A 27,265-nucleotide genomic window follows, 5' to 3' on the forward strand; every position below is an offset into this window, starting at 1 on the left:
ATCATCGGGGAGCGTGTGGCTCGTTTGCCATCTGTTGTGGAGGAATGAGGAGAAGGGGAGCATTAAATACCGTCTCCTGCCAATGGCACAGATTGCGCCCCTCTTTCTCTCTTGCTGCCACTCCTCCTCTATCCCTCAATCCCTCCTTCCCTCCACCTTTCCACCCCTCGTCCTCATCTCTCCTTCCCCCCTCTTATTCCCAACTCCCTTCTACCTCCCTGCCTCGATACTCTCTCTCTCTCCATCCAGGTCTTCCTTTCCGTTAAACCCTCTCTCCCTCTCTCTCTCTCTCTCTCCCTCCCTCCCTCCCTCTCTTTCTCTTTCAATGCCCTTCCCTCTCCCCTCCTCTCTAAACAGGTGTGACAGAAAGGTCCGATTGTTTGTCTTGATTACAGGGGTCAGTCAGGTTTCAGATGTTCACCTGCTCTTAAGGGAGTCACCTTGACTTTGACCTTCATACACCTCCAGCTCAGCCAGATGGTCCTCTCTCAAAAAGAGATTAAAAGTCTTGACTTTATCAAAATCTTACCCAGATAAGGCTTATTCAAAGATGCTGAGATAACTGGTGACAACACAGGAGCCTGCTTTTAATCCAGGTCTTTAAATGGGGAAGATGGAATGAGTGGGACCCCCCCCCCCCCCTCTTGTTCATGGATAGTAGAAAAACCTATCCATTCTGGGGTTTTTTTTGGGGGGGGGGGGGGGGGGGGGGGTTTGCGGTTGGGGAAGAGCTGGGGGGGGGCGCATCTAAATACTATTGCACATAATTGAAATGACCTCATTTATCCATCTCAATTTACCATTTGGCTAAAGTATACATCATTAACACTGCATTAAAATGTTAATACAAGAGCCATCTGTGAATTTTTCAGATACATTTTGTGTGGTCCCGGCACTTGCCAAAGCCATTAAGATCTTCACGACCAAAAATCTCATTTCAGATTTTCCATTTCAAGAGAGCATAAACCAACGTAGTAAACGCACGGTAAATGCCCCGGGAGCTAGCTTTGGTCGGCTTAGAGCCACTTGGCCAGCAGAGTGTAATGATTGTTCCAGTGCTTCAACTTAGTAAGACTGGAAAAGCGATGCATTAAAAAGCCAAAACTCTCACGCAAAGAGAGCTGATTCCCAGTGCACGCATTTCACTGCCACCTTTATTTACTGCTAGCTAATGTCCGGCTATGAATACGCCACCTAAAACCAAGAAATACATAGATTATTGATTCGGTGGCTTTACGATCTGTCTGTAGTGCAGAGCAAACTAAATCATAACCTCCCCTCTATTTCAAGTCTTGGCTTTACTATTTCATGTTCAAGGTCTACATAGCTACTTTCAGCTAGTGGAGGGAGACAAATGTGCAGAACTGCTTGGATCTGTTTTTTTTTGGGGGGGGGGGGGGGGGGGGGTTTAGCTTCAAGAGTAGCCATCTGAGAGGCCAAATAGCACAAATCCCTGGTTGCAGTGCATGAAAATTTTCCGGAGAGAGATCACAAATAATGGAGAGGTAACTGTAGCCTGTTGTGCTTGTGGTTAATATAAACATATTAGAGTACACCACGGTCAATTACAGCTACTTCATTCTGGATGATGGATCGCCAGGAACGAGCCCATGTTTATGAGATCGATACCTCTGTTTGTAATTTTATGGATATCTCATTTCAAGCATCTGTACAGCAACTTTACCTCTCCATCCCCAAGCATCCAGCTTGGTTTCAGAGCTGCCAGCGGGACTGGGCAGGTAACAGGCTGATGGATGAGTACGGCCAGAATGTTTCTGAGATAGCAGTCTCTTGATGATACGGAATTACCCACAAGAGAAAGGGGGAAAAAATGTAAAATTAAGCGCTGAGTGAGGATTTCTCTCTCTCTCTGTCTGCCTCTCTCTCTCTCCCCCCAACTCTGCCACCAACCCTCTTGTATACCAGCTCAGAGAGTATCATCCATCATAATTAAAACGGGAACACGCTTCCTGGCGTAAATCCTTCCCCTAAAAAAATCACACCTCTGAAAAACGCGTAGCCCACTCATCCAGTCCCATCCCTCCATCATATCCTTCCTTCCATTCATTATTACTGTGTCCCTGCTGAGAGAACTTTTGAAAAAGAAGGAGAAAAACCACATTGCCCGCGGGCTGACAGCACAGCTCGGGCTCAGGTTTGTGTATAAACAAAGGCACATCGTGCTGAAAAGCCCTCGAATCATCTGCCGGTTCAGGTGCGGAACTCTGAACGGATCAGACATTTACAATGCATTGTGGGTGCGCTCATGTAAATTTCATTATTTCAGCTAAACTCGGCTATACAAAACTAGCCAATGTCATTTGCATCCTTTGTGTTTATGCATAAGTTCTAAAACAAACAGACCCTTTGAATATCTCTCCCTTAATGACCATTGACAGAGCAAAGAAGACTCTAATGATCACGCACACATGTTCTGCCCAAAGCATAAACTTTAAAAGATCTTCAATGAGCCCGTGTGGTGTGCGCAAATGACAACATGGATCTGTGAGGTTTACGAGGACAGTCATGTTTTGTAACAGTTACAGTACTGTCTCATTATAGCTGTAAAGCGTTTCTATGGCTAGAGGTTCCAAGCATTTGTGGGACAAGCTAATGTTTTATGAGACGAAAGATGAACAAAGGGCAAATGGAAAATAATCTTACCCTAACCTTTAACCTACCCTTTCAACCCCCTTTCCCTGACCTCAACTTTCCACAGAGATCCATCTGCCCTCAGGGTCTATCAGTCAAAATATCAACTTTCATGTCACACACACACACACACACACACACACGCGCACCCACGCAAAATCCTGTCAAAAGTGAGGTGTTTCTGGGGCTGACGGGGGCAGGTTCCTCTTCTCCATTCTGGTTTACAAGAAAAGCTTATCCTCTGGTATTTTAAAAGAGACATTGCAAAGTCTGCAAGTGACATCAGAGCTCTGTGTGTGGCATTTTCGCTGTTTTTACAACGAGGTCCTGGACCGAGGATAATTGTCACTATCTGAGAAGCTCCCTGTCGCAACGTTTGACAGTTTCCTGTGTTCTGAGACCAAGCCCTCAGGCAGGACAGCACAGAAAGGAGGAGAGGAGGCCGGGAGAGAGGGGGGGGGGGTGCAGAGCGGAGCCAAAGTAAACAACATTCATCAAGATGTTGAAGAAGATAGGGGGAGCATCACTTTATGAGAGAGAGAAGAGCAGAAAGAGAGAGGAGAAAGTGTTCACTCGATAAGGGAGAGAAGGAGGAAAAAAAGAAGAAGAAGAAGACCAAAGAGTATCTGAGAGGTAGGTGAAACTGCGAGATGGAATCTATGGAGACTAAATATGAAAGAAGATACAATCTCAGTGTTCTGGTGGGCGTGCCCCACACCAGGACCTTAAAAACATCCTGTTCAGCTCCTGCAGTGTTTGCTGGTCAGTAAAACTATGATAAAGGCTGCAACAACAACTCCAGATTTGCTTTTTTTTTTTTTTTCCTCTCTAAAAGACCACATCATCACAAATTAAATACAAGAGCTGCTTGTTTTACTTGACTTTGCTCAAAAAGTAACGGAGAATTCCAAATTTCAGTGTTCATTCCGAGAGATTGGAAGGTCTCTGAACTTCATATTCCGTATGATAAAATATTCTCAATGCAGTAAACTCTACGGCGAAATTAGTTGTTAGCCTGACGCGAACAACACGAAATGATTTATTCATGATTACCGCACAAGGCTGAGCTTGGAATAAAGCTTTCATTGTGTGAAAGTTTTGACTTGAAACCACAACCTGCATTTGATTTCTTTTTCTCCCTTCAGGAGACATGTAAAGCACATCAACATAATACAAGAGTCTGTGTATCCAAGACAAAAGGTCGTTGTTCACCAAATGCCGTCGTTGGCACAAAGAACAATAAAGTTGCCTGCAGGTGAATGACAAGTATGAAAAACACTTTTGGTACGCATGTCAGGCAAGGTTTAAATCAAAAGCATAACAAGATCAAATTTACTTGGACCTTTGAATAACTGACAATGCTCATCCACTGTGAGAATGCAAAATTTTTATTTTATGTAGAAGGCAGGAAACATTGATTCTCTTTTTCAGTAGACCAGAGTCTTGATGTATGGATGCAGAAGTGAAAAAAAAACAGTATTTTAGGGGTTTAAGGTAACAATGAGTTTTTATACTATAAACTGTCTAAAAGTAATTATAATAACCATAAGAGAAAATGAACTCAAGTTCAAGAGTTCATATGGAAGCAACACAGAATGAACTGTTCCACTGGTTAACAGCTCCTCTGTATGTCACATTGTCACATTGTCTCTGTGAGTGTGTGTGTGTGTGTGTGGGAGAGAGAGAGAGTGTGTGTGTGCGTAGGTGTGTGTGTGTGTGTGTGTGTGTGTGTGTGTGTGTGCGTGCGAGGTTACACACTAGGTGATTTATATAACACCATGAGTCTCTCCCTCATGAAATGTAATTAGTGTTAAAGTCACACTGTGTTGCAATGTGAGCAGTTCTATTCTGGATCACTTTCCACTGTTTTCCCAATTAAAATGTGTTAGTGGTGCACTTGCATCACTTTCTCACTGTGAAACCCGATTTAGACACAACAGCACTAGAGACATCACTCACAGGCCCTGAGGACAATGTGTGTGTGTGTGTGTGTGTGTGTGTGTGTGTGTGTGTATGTGTGTGTGTGTGTGTGTGTGTGTGTGTGTGTGTGTGTGTGTGTGTGTGTGTGTGTGTGCGCGCGCGCCCCTGCATATGTGTGTGTGTATGTGTGTATGTGTGCACACGTGTGTGTGCATGTGTGTGTGTGTTTGTGTGTATGTGTGCACACGTTTGTGTGCATGTGTGGGTGTGTGTGTTTATTTGTGTGCTCCCTCTCTATTTGTAAACTCTGTTACCAGTAATCGTGTCTCAGGCAGGACTTTCAGCAGCACTGTCTACATTACAGTGTGAAACAGTGAACAACATAATGAAGTTAAACCATTAGTGCATTGCTGTGTGTAATAGCTGGAGGAAACACTAATAAGACAGCTACATAAGCACATTTAAAGTGTTAGTGCTGGGGGGATAGGAGCTAAGGAACATCCACGTACCAAACTTGGCGTAACCTGCGTAGACTTTTAGAAATGCTTTGTGTGCCTTTGACCAATCGATACAATTTGTCAATCAAATTTTTCTTCTTAGTTTGCTAATTCATTCACTTCCTCCTTTCAAGATGCCATGTGGAAGCGGTTGTCCATTACCAGGGATGTTATTCTAACTGGTTACCAAGATAAGACCACAAATGTCCCTCTGTGTTTCTTTGGGGAGCAAGTTCAATTGAAGGACAATTTTCTCCATTACTTCCAGTAATCTAAATGCAATCTTAAAGATTTTATTCTTTAAATTCAATGAAAGAACCATAAAGTGCGCATTGTGAAAACGCTTAAGGCGAAAGAAAGTGAACGTTCTAAATTTCCTTTTTAGAATGGTGAGTAGTATTTAAAAATATCTTTTTACTTCAAAGAGACCACACACCATATAGGATAAAGGGGGGAAAAAAACAGAAAAGTTTTACACTGCTGGCAAATCATGTGTGAAAAGGGTATTCCTCTGACATCCCTGAGGTACATAGAACAGAGGACAAATGACTGACCTTGTACGAGCAGTGAAGCAAACATCAGCACTGACTTGTGAGGACAAAAGGCATCCCTGGAGTCTTCATTACCTCACTTTGAATTACCGCCCAGCTAATGCACTACTGAGAGTGAAGTTCTACCACTGGTCGCCTTAATGCATTTTCATTCTTTAGCCTTTTTATTCACTTCTGGCACCTCATTGCATTGGCAAGAGAATGTTCTGGTTTAACGGCCAAACACCACCGCGTTACTACCCTGAGCCTGCCCCAATTCACTGCTGGTGACCACTGTTTCACCAATGGAAGGCCGCCATTGGCAACAGTCGTGCCGGGTCTCCGGGAGAGGTAGGTAACACTGAGGTAATCTAATTGACTTGTTGTGACTTGCCTCAGGGTGTAATGTAGTTTGGTCAAGCTGAAGAAGACCCTCGAGCAGCTCGATTAAATTTGCTGTAAATTCTTCAATTACCCAAATGACAGACTAAAAAATGAATAAATCTTGTTCCCTTCAATTAAAATCTTGATGTTGGATAGAGCACGTGTTCGGTCCCAACTGTGAACCTTCTGGATTCCCTGAGTGCTGCAGTTTCTTTAAGATTTCATGCAGCTGAAGGGGTTGCCTATCTGACAGTCATTGACATAGGCTCAAGTGTTCTGTTTACAACTTCATTTGCTGAGCAAATTCTGTTTGTTTTGTATAAATAAGACTCTTGTACTGCAAATACTCCGTGAATTTGATGCAGAAAACAACATAACTTGCAGGATGGAAAAACAATGTGTACTTGCCTAAAGAGGTACTTGTGTTACCAGCTCATCATTGAAAGAATGCATGTTATCTGATCATACAAAGCTAATCCAATTTTTCCTTCAACGTTGTCACAAAGAAATCCAAGCTTCACATCATATTACACATAGCATTTTTCACTTTTAAAAATATGCATTAGCTTCAGCAAAAAAAATATATATACATACTTAAACGTCAGAGCTACCAGAACAACATCTTACAACATTCATTGTAATGTAATGTGATCGTAATGTTCCAGTAACCAAGAGACACTTCTAGAAAGACAAAAAGAGTAAAGGACTATTGCAAATGATAAGCTCATTCAAAACTCAAAGGGCTCTGATGGAAAGCGATCGCCTCTTATTTTCGCCTCTTAACTGAGTAGTTCTCTTGCATTGTCATAATTCTCATAGCATTTCAAAGATGGCAAAGATGACATACCTGATAGGGGTAAAGTGTGACCCCATTGGCGCGGGGCATGGACCAGTTGCCCTCCAAGTACTGGTGTGCCTGCAGAGCCACGGAGCTCAGGATGGTGCTGTTTCCGTTGTTGGGGCTGCCAGGCAGGTGAGGCTGGGCTTGGGCACTTGGCTTTCCTGCATGGCTGGGAGAACCATTCTTCTTCTCCGAGCCACCGTTCACACCCAGGCTGTTGGGCTTAGGCCCGTGTTTGGGATAGCCAGGGTGGTAGGCGCTGCTACTGCCAGTGCTGCTGCTGGTGGTGCTGGTGGTGGTGGTGGTGGTACTGGTATTGGCAGAGGTGGAGTTGGATGCTGGGACTGGAGCAGACGTGGAGGAGCCTGAGGAGTGGCAGGAGGCGGGCGGATGAGACCAGTCTCGCGTTGGGCCCTGGACAACGCCGCGGGAGCCCACCAGGCTGGCCAGGGATGGAGGCGAGCCGGGGGACATGTCACACTGCTCCAGCGTGAGGACCATGTGCACCGCCTCCTGTTTCAGCTGGTTCAGATGAGTGGCGCACACATCACAGCGGCTGTCCCTCTCATTCCAGGCCTTCCGAGTGCTGTTGGGTACTTGGAGCTTGTCGTGAAGCAGGAGGGAGAAGGAAGGATCCTATGTACAGCAAAAAGAAGAAAAAAAAGTTGAGTATTCCTGCCCCCAAAAATCTGACAAAGGCTGGACAGAGCGTTGAACAGTAAAATATCATGGCAGCGAAACATTCGTGAGGCGTCAAGCATAGATATAGCTCCATTAAACAATAATAGTCAATAATTGACACCACTTCTTAGTGTTATAGCTTTTGATTGTGGCTCAAATATATTTGTGCTCATAATATGAATTAGTCATATGGTGGTTGTGTATTAAAATGTGATTTTCTTATGCATCAAGAGAAAAGAAAATGTACAGCTGTTTATCGCTAATATGAAACGTCACGTGTCGTGGACTAACTGCTGATGCAACACGTTCTCTGTTTATTAGGAATCTCTTGAGTAAACCTCTCAAGCAAATGCTTCAAATGAAGAAAGCCCAAAGATCTAGACTCATTTCTGAATGACACAGGCATATATCTTATATGTATGGAACGGTTGGTAAGTTCATATCTGATTTGTGACACTGAAAAAAAAAAAGAAAAAAGGCAGTGATTGCTTAATTAAAGTTTTCGATAATTACCACCGATGTCAGCATGCAATGTTGCTTTGTTTTGGCTGGCACTTTATTTTTTAATGAAGTGTCTCTGATTTCCCCATTAATGCAAAATTGCCAATTATCAAGGTTACATGCATCATCCCACTCTGCGGTTAAGAATTTCATGAACTGTGGCCTAGCTCTTAATTAAGTCATGAAAAATGCTATTAAAGCACCGTGCAGCAGATGTAGAAAAAACGTGTAGAAAGATCCACTTAGGTAGTAGGGCGTCTCAATTCACCAAGATCTATTCCAGAATGAGATTTTGTTCAATGTTGGTTTTAGCTACAGCAACCTTATGTAGTAGTTTAGGTTATTCTAACTAACACATCATGATCAGATATACCTGGTCTTTCCATCATTTTCATTGTTTCACGGAGATGCTATAGACCTGAGACAGGGTTCAGATATCTGCAGGACAGAGAGGGGTAGTGAGACATATCAAACAGTCTTGGCTAATGGTGAACCTTAAGTCCAGGGATCAAAGAGTGCACCTATGGAGCTTTGCCGATGTACCTCCGCTGGCTTTAGCGCTACACCTAATGACAGTGTGAGGCTTATGCCTTCATCCGCACACACATCCCTGGGAGATACAACTGACTGTCAGCCTGTTCCACATTACAGAGAAGAACCTGTGAGACAAATCATTCCTGAATGTTCCCCAACACAGGAAATCCTGATGTCACGCTGTATAATAAACACAAAACTGGCAAATGGCTCTGTATGGTCTCCTAAACTATTGCAGGTTTGATAGTTTACAACAGAAACAAGTCAATGAGCTCTTCATGAAAGAATTCTGTTGGTGCTGCTTGACTATGATGGACCTAATACCGGCATTTGAATGTTTGATTGCACCATGGCTGAGGGTTTGGGTTTCCTGGGGGGGGGGGGGGGGGGGGGGGGGGGGTGGTTTTGATTTTTTTTTTTTTTTTTAGCTTTTTGTGTACATTTTTCTTTCAGATCTTTTTCTTCTGGTGGATAGACAGTTGAGACATACTGATGATCAAAAGGTATTTCTCCGACCAACCAAAACAGCACATCAAACATTTGGCAAAACATCAGCAATGGCCAGTCCAAAGCGCAGACTAAACTATAGCTACAATCTGTTTAGAGAAACCCTGCCAGTTAGCATGAATGCAATCAAAAGAAAATCCTTAAGTCAGGAGATGCCAAAACAATCTCTGAACTGCAGAGAGTTAACTAAGAAATCAACCTCTGTGCGTGGGCATCAAGTGATTATATGTACTTTTTTTCTAAATTCCATTTTGGACTTATTCCTCCAAACTTTCTCTTGTTCCACGTTGAATCATTAAATAAACACAGGAAGGAGAGACTTAATTGGAAAATGACATTAGTACAAAATTTACCAAAAAAAAAAAAAAAAAGATAATTGTATCATTCTGAAGGGGGGGAAAAAAGGTAGAAAGCCCTGGATACATCAGGAGCCAGGTGGTGCTGAGCACTGGATTGTGATTGGTCACGGAGTCAGGACTATCCAGCTGGAGTGAGATTACACAAAGTGTCCCGTGCTCCTTTGTGTCCTTACAACACCCCGTACTCTCTGCTCTAACTTCCCGACGGCAAACGGGGCAAGAATCCGGATAATCAAGGTCCTGTGTACAGGCCTACATGCTGTTGGAACGAAGAGTTTGAGCGAAAGAGGAACAGAGAGAGAGAAGGTCTGTTCTGATTAAAACCACGCATTCCGGCTGTCGGTGTAAATCTAGAGGTCCTTGGCCCTGCCTCACACGGGCAGCTTTGTGTACCTTGCCTCTGCGTCCCGTCAACCTGACGTACTGTACGCTGTGACCCCGGGAGACCGTCGCAAGGGCTAGCGGCCTGACTGTGGCTGACGGAGAGGCTGCTCCGCCCGTCATCCGGTTTCTCCGCCCGGGTGGATGCTTTTCAAAGCTGAACTCCTTCGCTGTAACACCCAAGGGCGAACGCAGGTGTGTGACCTGAACCTTCTCTGTCATGTCGCGACTGAGTGTGAGTGATGGCTGAGTGCTGTCTGTGACACTATGACAGAAAGTGAGGTGGTGATGGGTAAGCCACACTGGTGACACAGCGACAGAGTTTATGGGGGTTGACATTTCATATATCTCATGCTTGACAGAATGGAGATTCCGCTCCCGGTGCCACCAACAATACATGCTCAGAAATGCTTTTTGGTTTGGGCGTATCAGTTTTTTTTCCCCGAACTTGTTCTTGTGTTTTAGCTTCTCCAGATTGATCTGTTAAACTGATGGATTCTATTCTAGTCACAGAGGTGTTGGTCATGTCTTTTTAATGAATCACTTTTTCTCATTTCTACGCTATGGGAATCAATAAGAAATGGACAGTAGAACGTTGAGTGGGTTGTTGGTCAGGGAATTGTAATAACTACAGCACTTTATCCATCATATTTAAAAATAAAACCTCTCCAATTAACTTTCATATGCCTAGAAATTTACCTCTCAGGGTGATTAAGGAAAAATGAGATTAAAAATAGCATGTTCCCACTGACTCAAAAAAAAAAAGAAAGAAAAAAGTGGAGTCGGATTTATCCCTGAGACAGGCTCCGCAGTGAAACGTCAATATAAATATTTAAAGAAAAACCCCCCATGAAGTCGGTCTGTTCTGTAAAGCAGCACCGTTGGGGAGCCAGGTGTCCTGGAATATATCTCAGTAAGCAGAGTGACAAACCAGCCCCTTCTTTCCCATCCACCTCCCCTTACCCCCTTCACCCAAACAGGAAAAGAATCGCTCACTATCTGGTGACTGGTTGCTACGGACATGCCTCTCATCCCAACATATGGACATGTTGGTCGTCTTTGACCGAATTAAGTCATTGCGTCCATGTGAATGTACATTGTGGGTAGACATGCATACGGTACAGCCTTGCCCACGCTGAAAGAGAACTGAAGTAAAACTTTTCAAGGTTAGTACAGGACAAGGAGGCTGGATGTTGTGTATGGCTTTAATTCATGTTGTGTTGTTAACAACTCGTTTTCTGGTTGGCAAGCCGAAATGTCAAGGGGTCTCTGCTGTAGCACTTTAATGAGAGTTTTTCAAGATCCAACACGAGCAAACCTATTGAAAGCTTATCCCTACAAAGGACAAGAAATCCCTCTTTAATGCAAAACAACTTTTACTGCTGCAGTTCAAAGCTGTTCGTCTCAGATTTACAGACAATTACTACAAATATAACATGCCTCCCTCTGCGAGGAAACAGTCATATGTTTTATCTTGAGAAAAGTCATTGACAAAACTGTTTCAGATGAGTATTTTAAGCAAATATTGGGGAAGTATTAAGCAATGTTCATTCTTTTTTTTTTCTTGTTTTTTTTTCATGTGTGTACGTGGATAAAAAAAAAATAATAGTGCAGCTGGCAGAAGTTTCATTTGTTAAAACACATCTTTGATTAATCACATTCCCTCACGCAGGCAGCATCTGAGCCTGTAAATAGGGTTGTTAAACGTCTGAGAAAAGTATTATATCTGTGTACACTAGTCACTTACAGACCGGCTTTGAATGTTGCACTGCAGTACTTTAAGCAATGCACTGCCTTTTGTGTTCCTAATGGATTAGTGCTATTCAGTTCAGTGAAATGATTAACACGTAGAAAACGATGGCAATTATGGGCAATTCCTCTAATGGTTTAGGGATGAACTTCCCATGTACATGGGAGTTTCAGTTCTTTTCCACATCTCACTGGCCTCTCTTCACTCTTCTGCTATGTACATCTCTCTCTCTCTCTTTCTCACACTAGTCAGTTTCAGACAGCTAATCTGAATGAGATTTAAAATACATTTAGCTGAACTGGTATTGAATTAGTATGGTCTAATACCACCTGCATTCATTTTTTGCATTAACTGCTATCCAAAATGACCATTATGTCTTGAGTTTTTCTCCGTGGTCTCATGCTGACAAACATGCTGCTTTTTCGACATAGGACAAGATGCCAAATTCGCATTGCTATAAAAATGAGCTTGAGTAAAAGGTGCTATTTGTTATTTGACCTCTCCCAAATGTCAGACAACATGCTATAGCATCAGAAAGGCACTGTAAATCTCCACACTCATAAAATGCACCAGTAAAAAGCCTCACACTTCAGTGGGACTCTCAACCTCTACCATTATAAAAAGGGCTGATTTCCATTCCTCTACTTATAGAGGGTGGTTTATAAATTTATTATATCTTTAAAATGGACTGTAGATTTCTACCCAACTAGACATCTCTTAAGAGCAGCAAATCTTTAAAGGCATCAGTTCTATGTGTGTGTGTGGTAGCCTGAAAAAAGGGCTAATTCCGACATGATGCATATTCAAAAACAAAAACTATATGGTCTGTTCTCCTCACAACTCGATGCAGTGACCCCCCCCCCCCCCCAACAATTCCCCTGTTCCCTGTTCTCTGTGGGGTAAATCTAGACTGTGGGACAAGTTCTGTTTTTTGTGGGGTAAATCTGCACTGTGTAGCCATAAAGATGAACAGATGAATACTGAATGGACCGATGAGCAGTCAAAGCCTGTTAATAGTGAGTGGGGGTCCATTTTGTTGGCAGAAGCGAAGAGGATCAGAAGGAAGAGCAAAGACCCTCTCTGGATCCCCTGTAGTGACTGGAGTCCTGCTGCTTGGAACCGCGCTTAAAACCCCCTGATGAGAATGAATTGCAAACGGCAGGCTGATCATATCACAGTTTGTCTTAAATGAAAGCGGAATATATCCAGAGATGTCCTTGTAATTTCTGCTCCCCGTTTGCGTCGTGTTTCGTTTCTTGTATGTTAATGAGTCGAGGACAGGACGGTTCTTCAACATTAATTGGGGAGAGTTGGCATACAAGGTTGCTTCAAATCTCCTCGGACACGCTCACCAGCTCTCCAAGCAAAGTAAATAAACAAAGCTAACTGTGTCTGAAACGGCCATGTACTCCCCTTCCACCGAAAGTCAATTCCGTCTTTATTACCATTAGTCCAGGGGGATGGTTGGCTATTATTGAGCCGGTTATGAAAACGCTCGGGTTATTAATACTCCATGCAGCTGCCTTAGCTGAATCAATTATCAGCCTACTGCACAGGGTGTCCCATTGGGCTGAATACGGAGGAAGGGGGTCAGAGGGTATGTATGACAAAGCAGCAACTGAATAACAGCTTGTCCTGACAAGTTCCAGAGGTTTTTATTCAAATGCTACCTAGGACGAAAAAAAATAAGACGAAAACTGAAAACATTCTAATTTTGGTACTTAATTATTTCCATTTGGAAGAGCTTACTGACTGAAAGTATGACTGACACATTGTTAGAGTCAGTGAAAAAACTTGGTTATTACACGATGAGTTCTGTGCCAAACTACCTCCTTTCTGGAGAAGGACTGAACACTTTGGTAAAAGATTAGTGTGAGCAGGGGGAAAAAAAAGACATAATAGCAATTTTAATAACACTGTTATTGAAGGCCCAAAGTAAAACAGGAAACATTGCGCAAACGGGGCCAGACGTACTCGCAGTGTAACAAATATCATCACTCTCGAAATGAATATAAGCATACGCAAAAGTGGTTTATGTTCTGGCCCCATCATAACCTCAAAAAGCTCTGTTTAGCCACTCCTCTGGATTAGAGTTTGGATGTCATTAGTTTTATTGACCATGTAACAGAGCTGAGATTGTGTATGTTGTATTAGGGATAGCTTTCAGCTGTTGGCTCTCTTACACTATACCTCTGACCGTGCCAGTATCTCCTTATAACAGACAGATAGTGTATTTGTGTGAGGTAAGGGATAAAATCTCTACATCTGGCAAATTTCACACCATTAACACAATAAACGCCCATTTATTCTTCATAAAAGCCAAGAGATCGTCCAAAGGTTGTGTACGCATAAATCTTTATGAAGGCAAGAGTTTCTTAAGTTTTTGTTTTTGCATTTTAAGTACCCCCACTTGTCTGCCTCGGTGTTAAAGGGAACTGTGTGCCTGCATTGTGAGAGGTCTAGGGGAAATGTTTTTAGATCTCTGGCCATGTTTCCTTCCTACAGGAGCCGCGTGACCCTTTTAGCCTTGCTGTTAATGAAAAGTGAGGACCTCCCTATTAGAAACCGTGCCCGTGAAGTCCAAAACAAATTAAAAGTTGGAGGCTTATTTAACATTTTAAACAGTTTCCCCTTAAGGGAAGTGAAAGGTGATACAAGTGCAGACATTTTGGTACTAAAGCTAAAACGAACTTCTGTCTCAAAATGCTAATGAACATCCATTCGTACCTGGGAACGAGTGCTGGACAAGACGTGTTCTGAGAGGGTTGTTACGTGATTGTACACTTGAAACACAGTGTGTATTTCTTTAAACTGCTTTCTCAGAACAGTGAGTGTTGCCTAGATGAAAGGTGTGCTGGTTTATCAGTCGAAGTATTTCTTGCCAGTAAACCTCCTAGCTGCAATTTTGAACCCTAACCTTCCCAGGAAGGCTTTAATAGGAATGGTCCGTTTTAAATACGAATGACTAATTGGGATTTCTCTTCTTTTAAATTGAGCAGGTCTTCACTTTCCTTAGGTCCCAGACACTAGATAAAGGAGAGGCTCCAGCAGTCATCTTTGCTATCTCCACAACTGATAGACTGGTGCCTCTTTGGATGATTGAATTGTGCAGTAACCTAATTTCAGAGATAGGGTATATGATTTGCACACTGTCATACCTGCTTTGACTATCATTATTGGTAAATAAGCACCATTTTCCCTGAGAACCACAAACACAAAATGACAAGACAGTATTTTAAACTTTATAAAACATTACAGGATGGTTCGGACAACAGACACAATTGTTCCTCAGCCTTTTCATTTGAAATACATTCTGTATGTTACTCAAGGGAAATGCATAGTATATGTATCATAGAGTGGGATTGTTCGAAGTTCATTAGGCTGTTTTCATGTCCAAGCCAATAAGTCCGCGCCAAGGCACCATAATTAGAGACATGCGCTTAAAAATCCGATTTGCAAACTGAAAACACATAAAACCCTAGAAATCTCATCTCAAATTCCATGTCCAAGTGATACCAGAATCTTACCCAATATTTCTGTTGGGTCAAGTTAACCTCACTCTGTGAGAGGCCTCTTTCAATGCTGGGCTTCATTCACTGTTGATTCCATATTAGCCCTCTTTTCCTCTGAGTACCAGCACGCACCACTCCTATCCACAAACCCACAAAGAGGCTGTTTAGACTTAGAGCCGGACCCGCCTCTTTTGCTTTGACAATTATCCTACATCAACAAACCAGCAGTGCACCTCGGCCGAGACCACCTCGTTCTACCTTCGTCCCCTCCCCTTTCGCCTCGACTCTATCTCCCACCATCAAGCCCAACCCCGGCGCTAGCCCGGCTGTGTGCCATATGGAGCAGGAACAAGGACAGACACCCATTGATGAGGCTACACAGTACCCCTACAGTGTAACCCTAAACCCCAGAAAATTTATTTGACTTTAGGATGCCAAACCCCAGAGTATGGCAGGTAGGCATGCGGACTGCCAATCATTCCCAGTGCCTACACTTGGCTGAACCGGACAAACTCAAAGAAACTCTTTTTAAAAGCACCGCAGTGAAGAGTGTAGCTCCACTCACAGAGCTCACTCCGGGGGGCCCCTTTTCCGTGTTCTCGCCCTACAATTAGAGACACACAGAGGTAAATATCGATCCAGAGATACATCTCTCAAAGAGAAGTAATGTCTTTCTTCAGCGCTATTACGTTCAGTATGTTTAATATCAGTCAGAGGTATGTTAGACTTGTTTTGCATGTTTATCTCTGTCGAGATCTATCGAGTGAGACATTTAGCCCAGGGGCTGTTTTGGTTGCTCTTCACCTCTTGAGTTGTTTGATCGTTATAAAATGAGAAACGGGGAGAAAAAAAAAAAAGGTCTGCCCTGCTCGCCTTGCCTTCTGGCTGGGATCCATATGAACATGGGGGCAGAGAAAAAAAACCCCAAATGATACTACATAAAGCCAACCTTGTTGCACAGAAAATGAGCACTAACAAGCGTGACGAATAGCGCAAGGGGGCTTGGCCTAAAGACAAGGCAGCAAGGACAAGGACATGTTCCAAACTGACATGACTTGCTGGGCAAATATTCACTTACAAACATAAGCAGGTCACCTTTCACGAGCACATTTGCCTTTTTTTGTTTTGTTTTGTTTTGTTTTGTTTTTAATTTGAAACAGAAACAGAAATATTAGAGAAGAGCAAATAAGCTTCTACTGACAAATAACTTACATATTGGCACAAAGACGTCCCATTTCTAAGAAAGAGAGAGAGCAAGAAAAAGTAGGAGAGGGTGTGTGTGGGGGGGAGGGGTCAAAAGCTGCCTTTGATAAGGTCCAAAGGCTTATTACAGATGCTGTGTCACCAATCCAAGTTGTAATAAAACATGTCTGTTCTGGCTGAATTTTGATCCAGCCAAGAGAATAATAAAATCAACATGGAGCCTGAATTTTGAATCGAAGAGCCCGATGCTCAACATTAGCTAAGGTGGGACAGCAGCCAAGAAAGCAAAAAAACAACAGAAAACAGAAAGGAGAGAAAAAGATGTGTTTTCAAATCTGAATGACCGTGGATGATCAGAACGGACATAAACTGGAGTAGCCCAGCACACTTACTACTATACTTATGGAAAAATACATACAGATAGACTCAGATAAAACAGAATACATCTTTCTGATATTAAATAGCTGTCGCTTAAAATCCAAGCAAAGCGGAGGAAAAAAAGCTTTGGACACTGAAACCACAGCCCACACAAGCTGTCCTCAGTTCATAACAGCTTTGCTTTCATTTAATATTAGATGCTGTTCTAAGGCTTGTTGTAATTGGCTTTGCGTTTCGGCACTCCAGTTTAAAGAAGCCATGTCCCCTGTCTCTCTTCACATCCAGGTAAAAGCCATTAAAACGCTCTGGTTTATGTATACCTCCCTCAACCTTCCCACCGCGTTTACGAACTTTAAGCCCTATAAACCGAACGTGGGGGTAGACTTTTAGCAGCTGCTTCAGAATTGCACATATCCGTGCACGAGTGCAGAACTTAAAGGATGCAACTGTGTGTGTGTGTGTGTGTGCGTGTGTGTGTGTGAGTGTGTGTGTGTGTGTATGTAAGGGTCGCTATGTTTAATGCAACAAGTCACATTAAAGGAAGGAAAACCCTTCAATATTCTGGTCCTTACCAATAAAAAAAAAAACAAAAAACAAAGGGATCATACCTTAGCAAGAACCTCTGCAGTCACCCATTTTCAACTGACATAGATCATTAAGTCTTATGCGAAAATCATAGCCATTGTGGCTAATTTTTAAACCAAAGCCTATGATGAGTTCTGGCCACATTTTTTACAAAAGGTGATGACTTGTATTTTGAGTCACAACCTACTAAGTATTCTCAATGGACAGCATGTGAGAAGAATCACATGGGAGGTGTTAGACAGGATTGAATTTTCCCATTAGGTACAGTAATTACGATAATGTCAGCGAATGGCTCTACAATTAAGTTAGCATAAAGCAGGCGAAAGATTACCCTTTTTGATCAAGGGCATCAAAAGGCACCTAAACAACGGACAGGCGGAGAAGTTGTCGTGCCTTTCCCAAAGCAACTCGCGCAATGCGAGGTTTGTCCTTAAATCAACCTCATAAACACTACCTCCATCTCAGGCCAGAGATCTTCTAATACTATGTGACAAGAACGTATTGGCGAGTAAACATCTCATGGATGGCAGCCAACAAGGCAGAGGCAGATTACAGGACTGCTCTGATGTGTAAAAGTAGACCTAAGACATGCAATACCCTAAATTAACATCTGGGCATAATACATTGTGTTTTTTTTTGGCAAAGACTGCTGTCCCATAATTCAGCTGTATCTGTTTATGTTCCCAAGGAAGCCACAGCAAGGCTCTTCGACTTTATACCCGCAAAAAAAATTCTGTCACTTCGGTTTTGGTCGCGAACCTACATCAGTATTCAGTGATACATCCTCGCCCGAAAGTTCTTAGTGACTGGGGGGACGACTCCAAGGCTGCTCGGAGAACCTGCTTTTTTTTTTCTTTTTTCTTTTTTTTTTTTCTTTTTTTTTTTTTTTAGCAAGGACATACTGTGCAAGGTCTCTGCATAAGCCTAGCCATTAATTTCCTCTATCAACTCACAGTATGGAGACAGCTGCACATTCAGAAACTAAACTGGTCTGATAAAGTGAGGGGACAGAGAGTGAGAGAGAGAGAGAGAGAGAGAGAGAGACGGACAGACAGAGAGAGAGGGGGAGAAAGACAAGGAGAGAGAGAGAGAGAGAGAGAGAGAGAGATGTGGGGACTGTGCAGGAAATGGAATTCTCCACTAAGGACATTTGATGGGGAAGAAAAAATTCTGTGGATTCCTGTTGTAATAAATGAAATCCTAAATTACTTTTGAGGATGCTCATCTCACATTCAGATGAATGGTCTGTGGGTGTGCGTGTGTGTGTGTGTGTGTGCGCGCTTGTCCATGTCTGTAGATATTCCGACGTCGGAATAATTTATGACAGTCCCATCGGAGAACGAAGAACCGATTTCTCCCTTAACGCTGCATCCCATGGGAGCAATTCATTAAAAAAAATAAAAAAGAATCCTCCTTTGTCTGCTCCACACAGACGCATATAATCCCCAGCTAAATGCGTCTAGTATGTCTCTCAGACAGGAAAGCTAGCATATATCCTAATAAAGAAATAACACAGACAAGCAATAACAGCTTAATAATGAATAAATGATGTCATGTTGGTGAGTTAGGAAATATCACAAAGTGTTACATTCTTTATTGTTTGTCATACAGAAGAGTAATGTCATATAGAAGTGCAAATGAGCACTTCAGAACAATAATGCTATACTCCTGATATCTGAATTAGCAATCTAATCAATCATATCTCAGTTTCTTAGCTAATATTTTAAACGCATGCACACTTAGTGGGTTACGCAGTAGATGAAAAATAGTATAGTATATAGTTTTATAAAAACTTTTTTGGTATTATAATGCTAGAAAGACTACATTACAATACAGAAAACATCAAAACGCAACCTCGCCGAACTGGGGGGGGGGGTCTCACTGACCTTGCTTTGGACATAGTGTTTTCAGCAAGTTCAGTCAAATGCTGACACGCCTTATAGCTACAGAGTGAATCCAAACCCTGGAGCATATGGGAACACTCTGAGGTCTCCGTAAAGCCATCGGCCTCAGAGCACATGTAAAGACTTCTTAGAAGGAGTCATTTTCACAAAGCCTTTCCAGAGAGGATAGAGGCCATGATCGCTTTTTTTTTTTCTTTTTTTTTTTCGCCCCGAGTGGGGAGAAAAGGAGTACAATCGAGAGGTAAAAATACAGTATCTGTTCTGTTTATACAGTTGGCTCACTTAAACTTGACCGTTTAAAACGACCAATTTAAAAGCACTTCAGCTGCTCAGACTTACTTAGAGTCCCTTTAAGTCTTTCGCCCCCTGGCCAGTTTCCTGAGTCTCTCTCTTCTGTAATTTCCATATAAGTTCAGGTCCCATTACGGCTGTGGTGATATCGTACCGTGAGTCTGCTTTGACTGCAAGGCATCGCTGTAGTCCTGCAGACCAGTTTCAATCAAACCCTATCAGAGAGCATGTATTCAAGATGCACACTGATGTATGCAGAAGTGCAGATCATGTGACAGCCACATAAACTGAAATACATTCATCTTAGGACCCAGATATGGTATTCTGCTGTCCCAACGGGGAGAGAATCTAACAAGGAAGTGGAGAGAGTGTGTGTGTGGGGGTGTGTGTGTCAGAGAGAGAGAGAGAGAGCGAGAGAGAGAAAGAGAGATAAAATGTGTGTGAGGCAGAGAGAGTGTGTGTATATGGCGTGTATATGGTGTGGGTATGTGTGTGTGTCTGTGTGTGAGTCTCTGTGTGATTCATGTGCTACAGGGGGGGTTTGTAACCCAGGGATGCCATTAGAATGACATGATGAGAAAGGACAGGACTCGGCTGTTTCTCTGTCAGGTAAACGGCCAGGGCTCCTTATTACAGAGAAATCAAAAAGCCTTGTTTCATACGAAAACCTGCGTTGGGCCCCTGATGTCTGTTTGCTTTGAAAAATCCAGAGCACTGAAAAGAAAAAAAAAAAAAAGAAAGAGAAGAAAAGAAAAGAAAACGAGAGATCACAATCGCTTTGCTCTCCTTTCCGCCAAATGCTATCTGGCCTGCATCTCATTGCCAGAAAACTGCCATAAATCCATGGTTGGCCAGCAGCGCTATTTGCCCCCCACCCCAACACCCCCCCCCCCCACCTCTCCACCCCTAAGAGGTGGGGTGGGGGGAAGAATAGGAAATTAGAGCTCAGAGCAGCAAAGGGATCTGACACAGGAAATGGAGCTAGTCTCACAGAATGCGGAGAGTTCTGCTTTTATCGTCCTGTAATAAGTTCCAGCTGGCTGAACATGGAAGGTGCGCTCAAACTGAGCAGCATACAGAAAGACCCAAAGCCGAGATTCTGCCTCTCTCGTCTCCTTCGCTCTCTCTCTCTCCACATAAACCTTATCGTATACATCTGACATAAGATCGCTGCCGTTGACAATGGCTTTCGATAAAAAATTATTTGCATACGCTTAAAAAAATTCAACGGTTGGGGGCGTGATAGACGGTAATCGTGTTCGCCGTACACTTCCTCATTCATAAACCACGAACCGTCCACAACCCGTGTTATTCCCACCTCGGTCTCAGTTTACCACGAACACACTCATTTAATCTCGCTCTATGCATATTTTATTTTACTTTTACTCAGTACACACAGCGACGTTCATGCGAGAAAGATGGGGTTTAGGACCAGGAACAAAGCGAGTCTGGCTCTGTTTTCATGCACAGGTGCCGCACAGCTAGGGCTAGCATGCAGATGAGATCAAGACAGCCATGCGAAAGGGAAGTGACAACAGAGATCCTCCACACACCTGATCTGTGCCACCTGTTCATGAGTGAGTCAGACGTTTCTTACTGTTATACCGGCAGCCTTTCAGATCCTCCGAAAAATCCTGTCAAATGCTTTAAACTTAAGACCTCGACTGTTTCTGGCCCAGTTTTAACCAATCGTACGAGAGGAAGGACTAAAAACAGCCAAAGCTAACCCAGGCTGAAAAGCAGGACAAGAATTTTAGGACTGAGTAGAAACTGATCTAATGATATATCCCATGTACAAAACATGGGAACATGGGTCTCCCAGCACCGTGTCAGTGATGGAGGAAGCTAACAGCAGGGTCAGCTTACAGCCAACAGTGTTCCAGACATTCATCAACGCTCAGCTATAGGTCTCTCATCTCAGATATAGACCTCAAGTCTATCAGTATAGAATCTTCCTGAATCTGAAAGGAAATAAGATCTTCTGACTACTTTTCTGTAATATAATTTGTTGGTGTTTGTTTGTTTGTTTACTTGTTTTAATTTCAGTCCACACTATATGATCTAGATGCTTGCACTTCAGTTAAAACCCTTGTAGGCATGTCCAATAGTTTAGTGAAATGCAGGTATAGCAAATAATAACTTTAAAATGTAATTTAATCTAAATGTCAGATCTGCACAGCAAAACTTCACAGTGATTCCTCCCACCTCACATATTATTACCTCAGCAATCCAAAGACCAAGCCTACTGTCTCTCTCTGACTGCACAGGTGAAGAACCATCTCTTTCGTAACCCACTTCATAGTAAGTGATTAATGACTCTCAGCTGATGTCCGTACATCCCAGTGTGAGAAGGCACGAGAGCAGTCATCAGTAAAGAATGATGATATTGCTGAACATCTGAGGTAAAAAAAAGGAAAAAAAAAAAACCCACCACAAATAGCATTGCTGTGTAGAGGTCAGGGCCGGGGGAATGCCAAAGAGTGACGACATGGTGATTTAGGTAATGACAGTTGCAAACTCCAAGATCTCTATGAAAGATGCTCTCTCTCATCTATCGGGCAGAAATCGATCAAAAAAAAAAAGGCAAAGGTCGACGACGCCTGAGGAAAGTGCTGATGAACGGTATTGCCTTAAAGAAGACTTGCATTTGATCGTTATTTTTCTTATTCTTGTTTATACTGGGGAGAGATGAAAGAGCTGGCTAGACACCAGTGCCGACGGAATACGACAATTTAAATACAATGGGGTGCGCAGACAAGGGCATGAAATATCATCTGATGGTGATGACAAATTCTTCTTTAGTAGAATACGATCTCTCCATCTATCTCTGCCAATCCTCAGTCAGCGGCACCAACATAAAGTTGTTGTTTTTTTTTTTAAACGATGGAATGATGGTAATGTTACACACACACACACACACTCATATACATGCAAAATCCCCCCTCTTGTGCCCTAAAAAGCAATGAATAAATAGTGTGATAGGCACTTGTGCTCTAATGGAGAAGAGAGCACTCTCAGTGACTTCCTGTCCAGTATACAACTAATTAAGGGCCATGACTCACCTTTATTACCTCTTAGTGGTTACTGCTCTACCTCCAACGTTTTTAGTAAATGGATTATCGCATTCATTGTTTTTTTGTTTTTTTTTTGTAATGGTTACACATAAAGTAATATGGATTTGTGTGGACCTTAAAACCAATTAGAGACAATCTCTTCTGTTAATTGCACAACCCCCCCATCCCACCCTGCTGTTTCCTCTTAATGAAGAGGGAATAGAGTCGACCATGCTGTCAGTTCCTTAAATATAAAAGACCTCCTCATGAAACATGTAATCTGGCTAACGGAACTGATATCACTATTTATTGTCTTAGAATATGTAACACACCATTCGAGAGGAGGGGGGTAGCGTAGTTTGACCCCCGTCCTCCACCAGCACCATCACACAGAAGACCAAAGGTCGGGGGCATTACATGAGCATTACACCCCAGTGGGTATTTATTTATCTTAGTCTGTTACTTTGGTTTGTTGGATAGCTAGTTGATATTTAAATGTGTGTTTATTCATTTATGTGTTAGTCAGTCAGTGAGATAGCTGGTTGGTTAATTAGTTAGCTGGTTAGTTAGTTACTTAATATTTTAGATAGATAGATAGAGAGATAGAGAGAGAGAGAGAGAGAGAGAGCACAGAGAAAGAGAGAGAAAGCACAGAGAAAGAGAGAGACTTAGCTAGCTTGTTAGTTCGATATTTAATTACTTAGGTAGGTAGGTAGGTAGGTAGGTAGGTAGGTAGTTACAGTCCTGTCAGATTGGCCTGTTTACCCCTCCACCACACGGCTGCCATAATCAAAGGTCTGTGTGTGACTGGGAGACTGTGGGCTGTTGGGGAGAGGGGGAGTAGGATGGCCTGCTTGTCACCTCTGAGATTGATGGACCAGACTCTTGGGCTTCATTACGGCTCCAACCACAAGCTCTGACCCACAGGGGTACAAACGTAGGCAGAAGGGGAGGAGAGGACGGGGGGCGGGGGGGTGGGGCGGAGAAGAAGGCTCCATTCCTTCAGTGTCTGTCTTAACAACCACAGACACTGTGTGAGTAAGGGATACAGAGGCTATTGAGGGAAGGTTCACAAACTCTGCTGTCCACAAATCAAGATCTTGTGTTTTAGGGAGGCAGGAAACTCCCAACAGTAGGGTTCTGTTTAAATGTATAGCCCTGGACTAAACTCCCCACTCTCTCCTGTCTAAAATCCTGCTTGCCTAACATGGCCCGTGATAAAAGAGCACTCTTGTTTTACAGCTTTCTCTCTCTCTCTCTCTCTCTCTCTCTCTCTTTCTTCCCTACTGTGTGTGTTGCTCATTCTCCTCTAGTTTGTTCAGTCATTTCACTGCAATCTTACAAATTAACCACAAGTATACTCAGAGAGGTTTCTACTAACTACTAAGCAGCAACACTACACAATGCTCAGATGTAGAATCTAACCAAGACAAATAAAAAGATCCTTTCATTAAAGCACATGTGTAAATCATTGGATTTGAAACAGGCCAGTAGCTCTTAAGTGCTCCATGTTTATGAGCTTCTTGGGTTTTCAGTATGAGAGCTGTGTTTTGAGCTGTCTGGATTTCCAGACCTGGTTGAAAAGAAATGGATAAATCTGGCGGTTGGAGATTACACAGCAGAGGTGAGAATATCTCTCTCTCTCTCTCTCTCTCTCTCTCTCTCTCTCTCTCTGTCTCACTCTCTCTCTCTCTCTTCGTTGGCTCTGCTCTGGCTCAACACCTGACAAGCTGCTCTGTCAGAGATAACATGCAGCTTTTCACAGAACCCACACACTGTCATTCGTGCGTTTTCGAAAAAAAAAATCCTGCTTTTGCAGGGACCTTCTCAACCTCCGCAGGACCTGACCCCAGCCTGCTGAGCCGTGACTGAATAAAAGTTAGGAGGGTTAAAAAAAAAAAGAAAAAAAGCTTCGTTTAGAATACGGCCAACTACCGAATACGGCTCCAAAAAATAAAAAAAAAGCCACAAAAGTTAAACGCCAACAGTTTATGTACAGACCAACAAACGACCACGAGAAACATGCGTGGAAGCGAGGACAATAACTGTCAGCAAGACCAAGCAAATCCCTCTTCACTGCGCCGACTCTTCCATCCACTTAGAGTCCCGCTGCTAATTAACGTTCTGCAGTTGCTATGGCGATGCGGCTTTTTTGTAATGTGTTTTTTATTAATCTACTGTCAACATCATGGGGGGAAGACGGCGAAAATTAAAACGCAACCCGTCCCTTTTTCTATGGACACGACCCCCTGTGTTTATCAGTGTTCTGTTACAAAATTAGGGCTTGAACCAATTAGCTGTTGCCTAATGTAAAAATGCTGGGGAACAGCATTATAACAAGGATAATGGTTATTCTTTGTGTGTGTGTTTGTGTGTGTGTGTGTGCATGCATGTGTGTGTGTGTTTGCGTGTGTGGATTTACAAGTCTTGTGGGAATTCAGATATGTAGAGAGACAGGACATAACATGCTTTTACTCCCTGTCTTTCTATTTTTCTATTGTCGTTCTGAGAAACTTATTTAATGTGGCTCTGAACCAAAAATACATTTTCTATAAATTACTGACTGGCAGGCAGCGAACAACCACAGATTTATCCACTGGATAAAATAGAAAAGCCATTAAAATCACAATAACTGTGGCATGTAAGCCGAAGCATTTGTTTCAGCCCATTGGCTGTCGTGGATGATGTCAGGGCCACATTGTCTTAAAATAAGCCTGCATTCCTCTGGATAAACAAAGGGTAGGGTATTTTAAGGGCCTGGACTCTAAAGGACTGAGCTTAGCTGAGCCGCTAGGTCATCTACTGCTGCTCACTCAGCTATGAAACCAAATCAAACTGAAAAACTGGAGTAAGGCACATAAGAAGTGCGAATAGATTACGCTTTAACAGTTTCACTTAACCATCACGTTGCCGAGCGATTGAACGCAGTGGTTTTTTCCCTGCACGTCTCAGATCCCCTTAGACTTCACCCAAATGGTTTAATGTCAGACCATTTAGGACATTTTAAAATCTTGCAGTGCAGTGCATCCATAATGAAAAACTTGATGAACAATTGGCCAAATACACTGTCAAATCTAAGAATGTCTTTGTGCTAATGTTTTCAATGAGCAATTATAACTGCCTCACATATTCTGCTCAGTATTTTTAAACCCAGGTCAACCTTGAAGCGATCTGAACAACCAAGCAACTGTGCTACTTCACATATTATAGGGTTAAAACAGATCACTGCTGTAGCTTCTGTTTATTTCTGTTGGCTGCAGAGATAGTGTCAGTTGGACAGGCGATGACAGAAGGTTCTGGAATGACAAACTTCATTCCTCGAACTGTATTTGTCTCCCAAGGAGAGCCTTCCCAAACCCCCCACCCCTGTCTGGTGAGCAATATAGGTCTGTGTGTAAGTCTGAAAACGGGAAGAGATTACCAGCTATGGAAAGGATCTTATTTACTGAATGCTAAGGATACATTTCTACCTGAATTTAGGCTGTGCAGTTGACTCTGTCAGCACTGACAGGTTTATATCTCTGAGGGCAGTGGTAGCAACGGCCTGTTCCATTAATAGCTCTCGAGAACCGGAGTTATAATTTGCATATTTTGCTTTCTGAAGAAAAATAGGTTTGAATAATTCTGTCACTGCAGACTTTTCTTTTTTCTCTTTTCTTTTTTCTTTTTTTTTTTTTTGGAGTCTTGATTACTTGAAGAAATACTTTTTTTTTTTTTTTGATCTCTCCCTCACTGATCCTGTATCCAACACATCCTATATCTTTCAATGTCCTTAAACATAACAACAAATGACAAGGATGTCCTCAGGAGAACATTTCCAGACAGACTGAATCCAGCATGTTAAAATGTATGTAACTGAAAGGGGAACACGAGAATATGTGTAAGCTTGTTAATTCTCCTGCTTGTCGGTAACATTTTGCTCAGCTAACATGTGGTAAGAATAAGGTTACATCCTGTAATAAGATTTATTTTTGTCTGACTCTGGATCTTTGTCTGACCCTCGTTATCCGAGCTAGTAAGAGACTCATTAGTCAAGACGTGGTATGGAACTACACAGAGCCAAGAATGTCAACCACAGACCGTGCTTAGGTGGACTTGAAAAAGCTTGAACGACAACTGATTATCAGCTATATGTTTTCGACTTTGGCCTCGTTCCCTGGTCCTCTTGCTTTCTGACCCAGCGTTCGCCGCCGTTTCTAACAACCTATCTGAAGCAAAAATCATACCATCTTTCCCATGAGGCTTTGTGCTCCCATTCACACTTTTTAAATCTCCCTCCCTCCTTCTCTCTCTCTCTCTCTCTCTCTCTCTCTCTCTCTCTGACAGTGATAAATTACCTCTTGCTTGGAAAGTAATCCATCTTCTCAGACCCCAGGCCCAAATCCCGAGGTCTGAAAATGTTCACTCCCTATAATTTCCCTCTTCCCTTTCTCCCCGTTTCCTAAGATTCTGACCATCTCAAGGTTACTGTGGTCCATGGTGCAGCCCCATCACCCCCTGGCTAATTACTACAACCTGGAGGGTAAGAGATAGGCAAAGAAAAAAGATACAGGATCTAACGGGGGAGAGCAAAGGCACACCTCCAAAAAGATCAACCATGTCAAAGTCAAAGTCACAATTACCTTTACAATCAAGCACAAAGCTAATCCGAAACTCTTTGATGAAAAAAAATGTCAGGCTGATACGATTTTTGCGTCCTTTTTAAGTTTCAAATTTCCATACAAGTCATAAGTCGCTATGAGATTGCAGAACTTGTCATGAAATGGTAAGTTGGATCTTAAGCAAAGTCTGGACATATTTCA

General features: G+C 42.7%; 1 protein-coding gene across 1 annotated transcript in view; it reads right to left on the reverse strand.

The window, feature by feature from the left end:
* kif26ba (kinesin family member 26Ba) overlaps window positions 1-27,265 on the reverse strand; it is a 79,709-nt gene that overhangs the window by 42,185 nt on the left and 10,259 nt on the right. The window contains exons 3-4 of the mRNA XM_030782301.1: window positions 7,180-7,460; window positions 6,831-7,086 (exon numbers count right to left, since the gene is read on the reverse strand). Coding sequence (XP_030638161.1) covers window positions 6,831-7,086; window positions 7,180-7,460 — 537 coding nt within the window. The remainder of the gene's footprint in view (window positions 1-6,830; window positions 7,087-7,179; window positions 7,461-27,265) is intronic.

This window comes from Chanos chanos, chromosome 1, assembly GCF_902362185.1.
Source record: "Chanos chanos chromosome 1, fChaCha1.1, whole genome shotgun sequence".
In the NCBI taxonomy this organism is placed as follows: domain Eukaryota; kingdom Metazoa; phylum Chordata; class Actinopteri; order Gonorynchiformes; family Chanidae; genus Chanos; species Chanos chanos.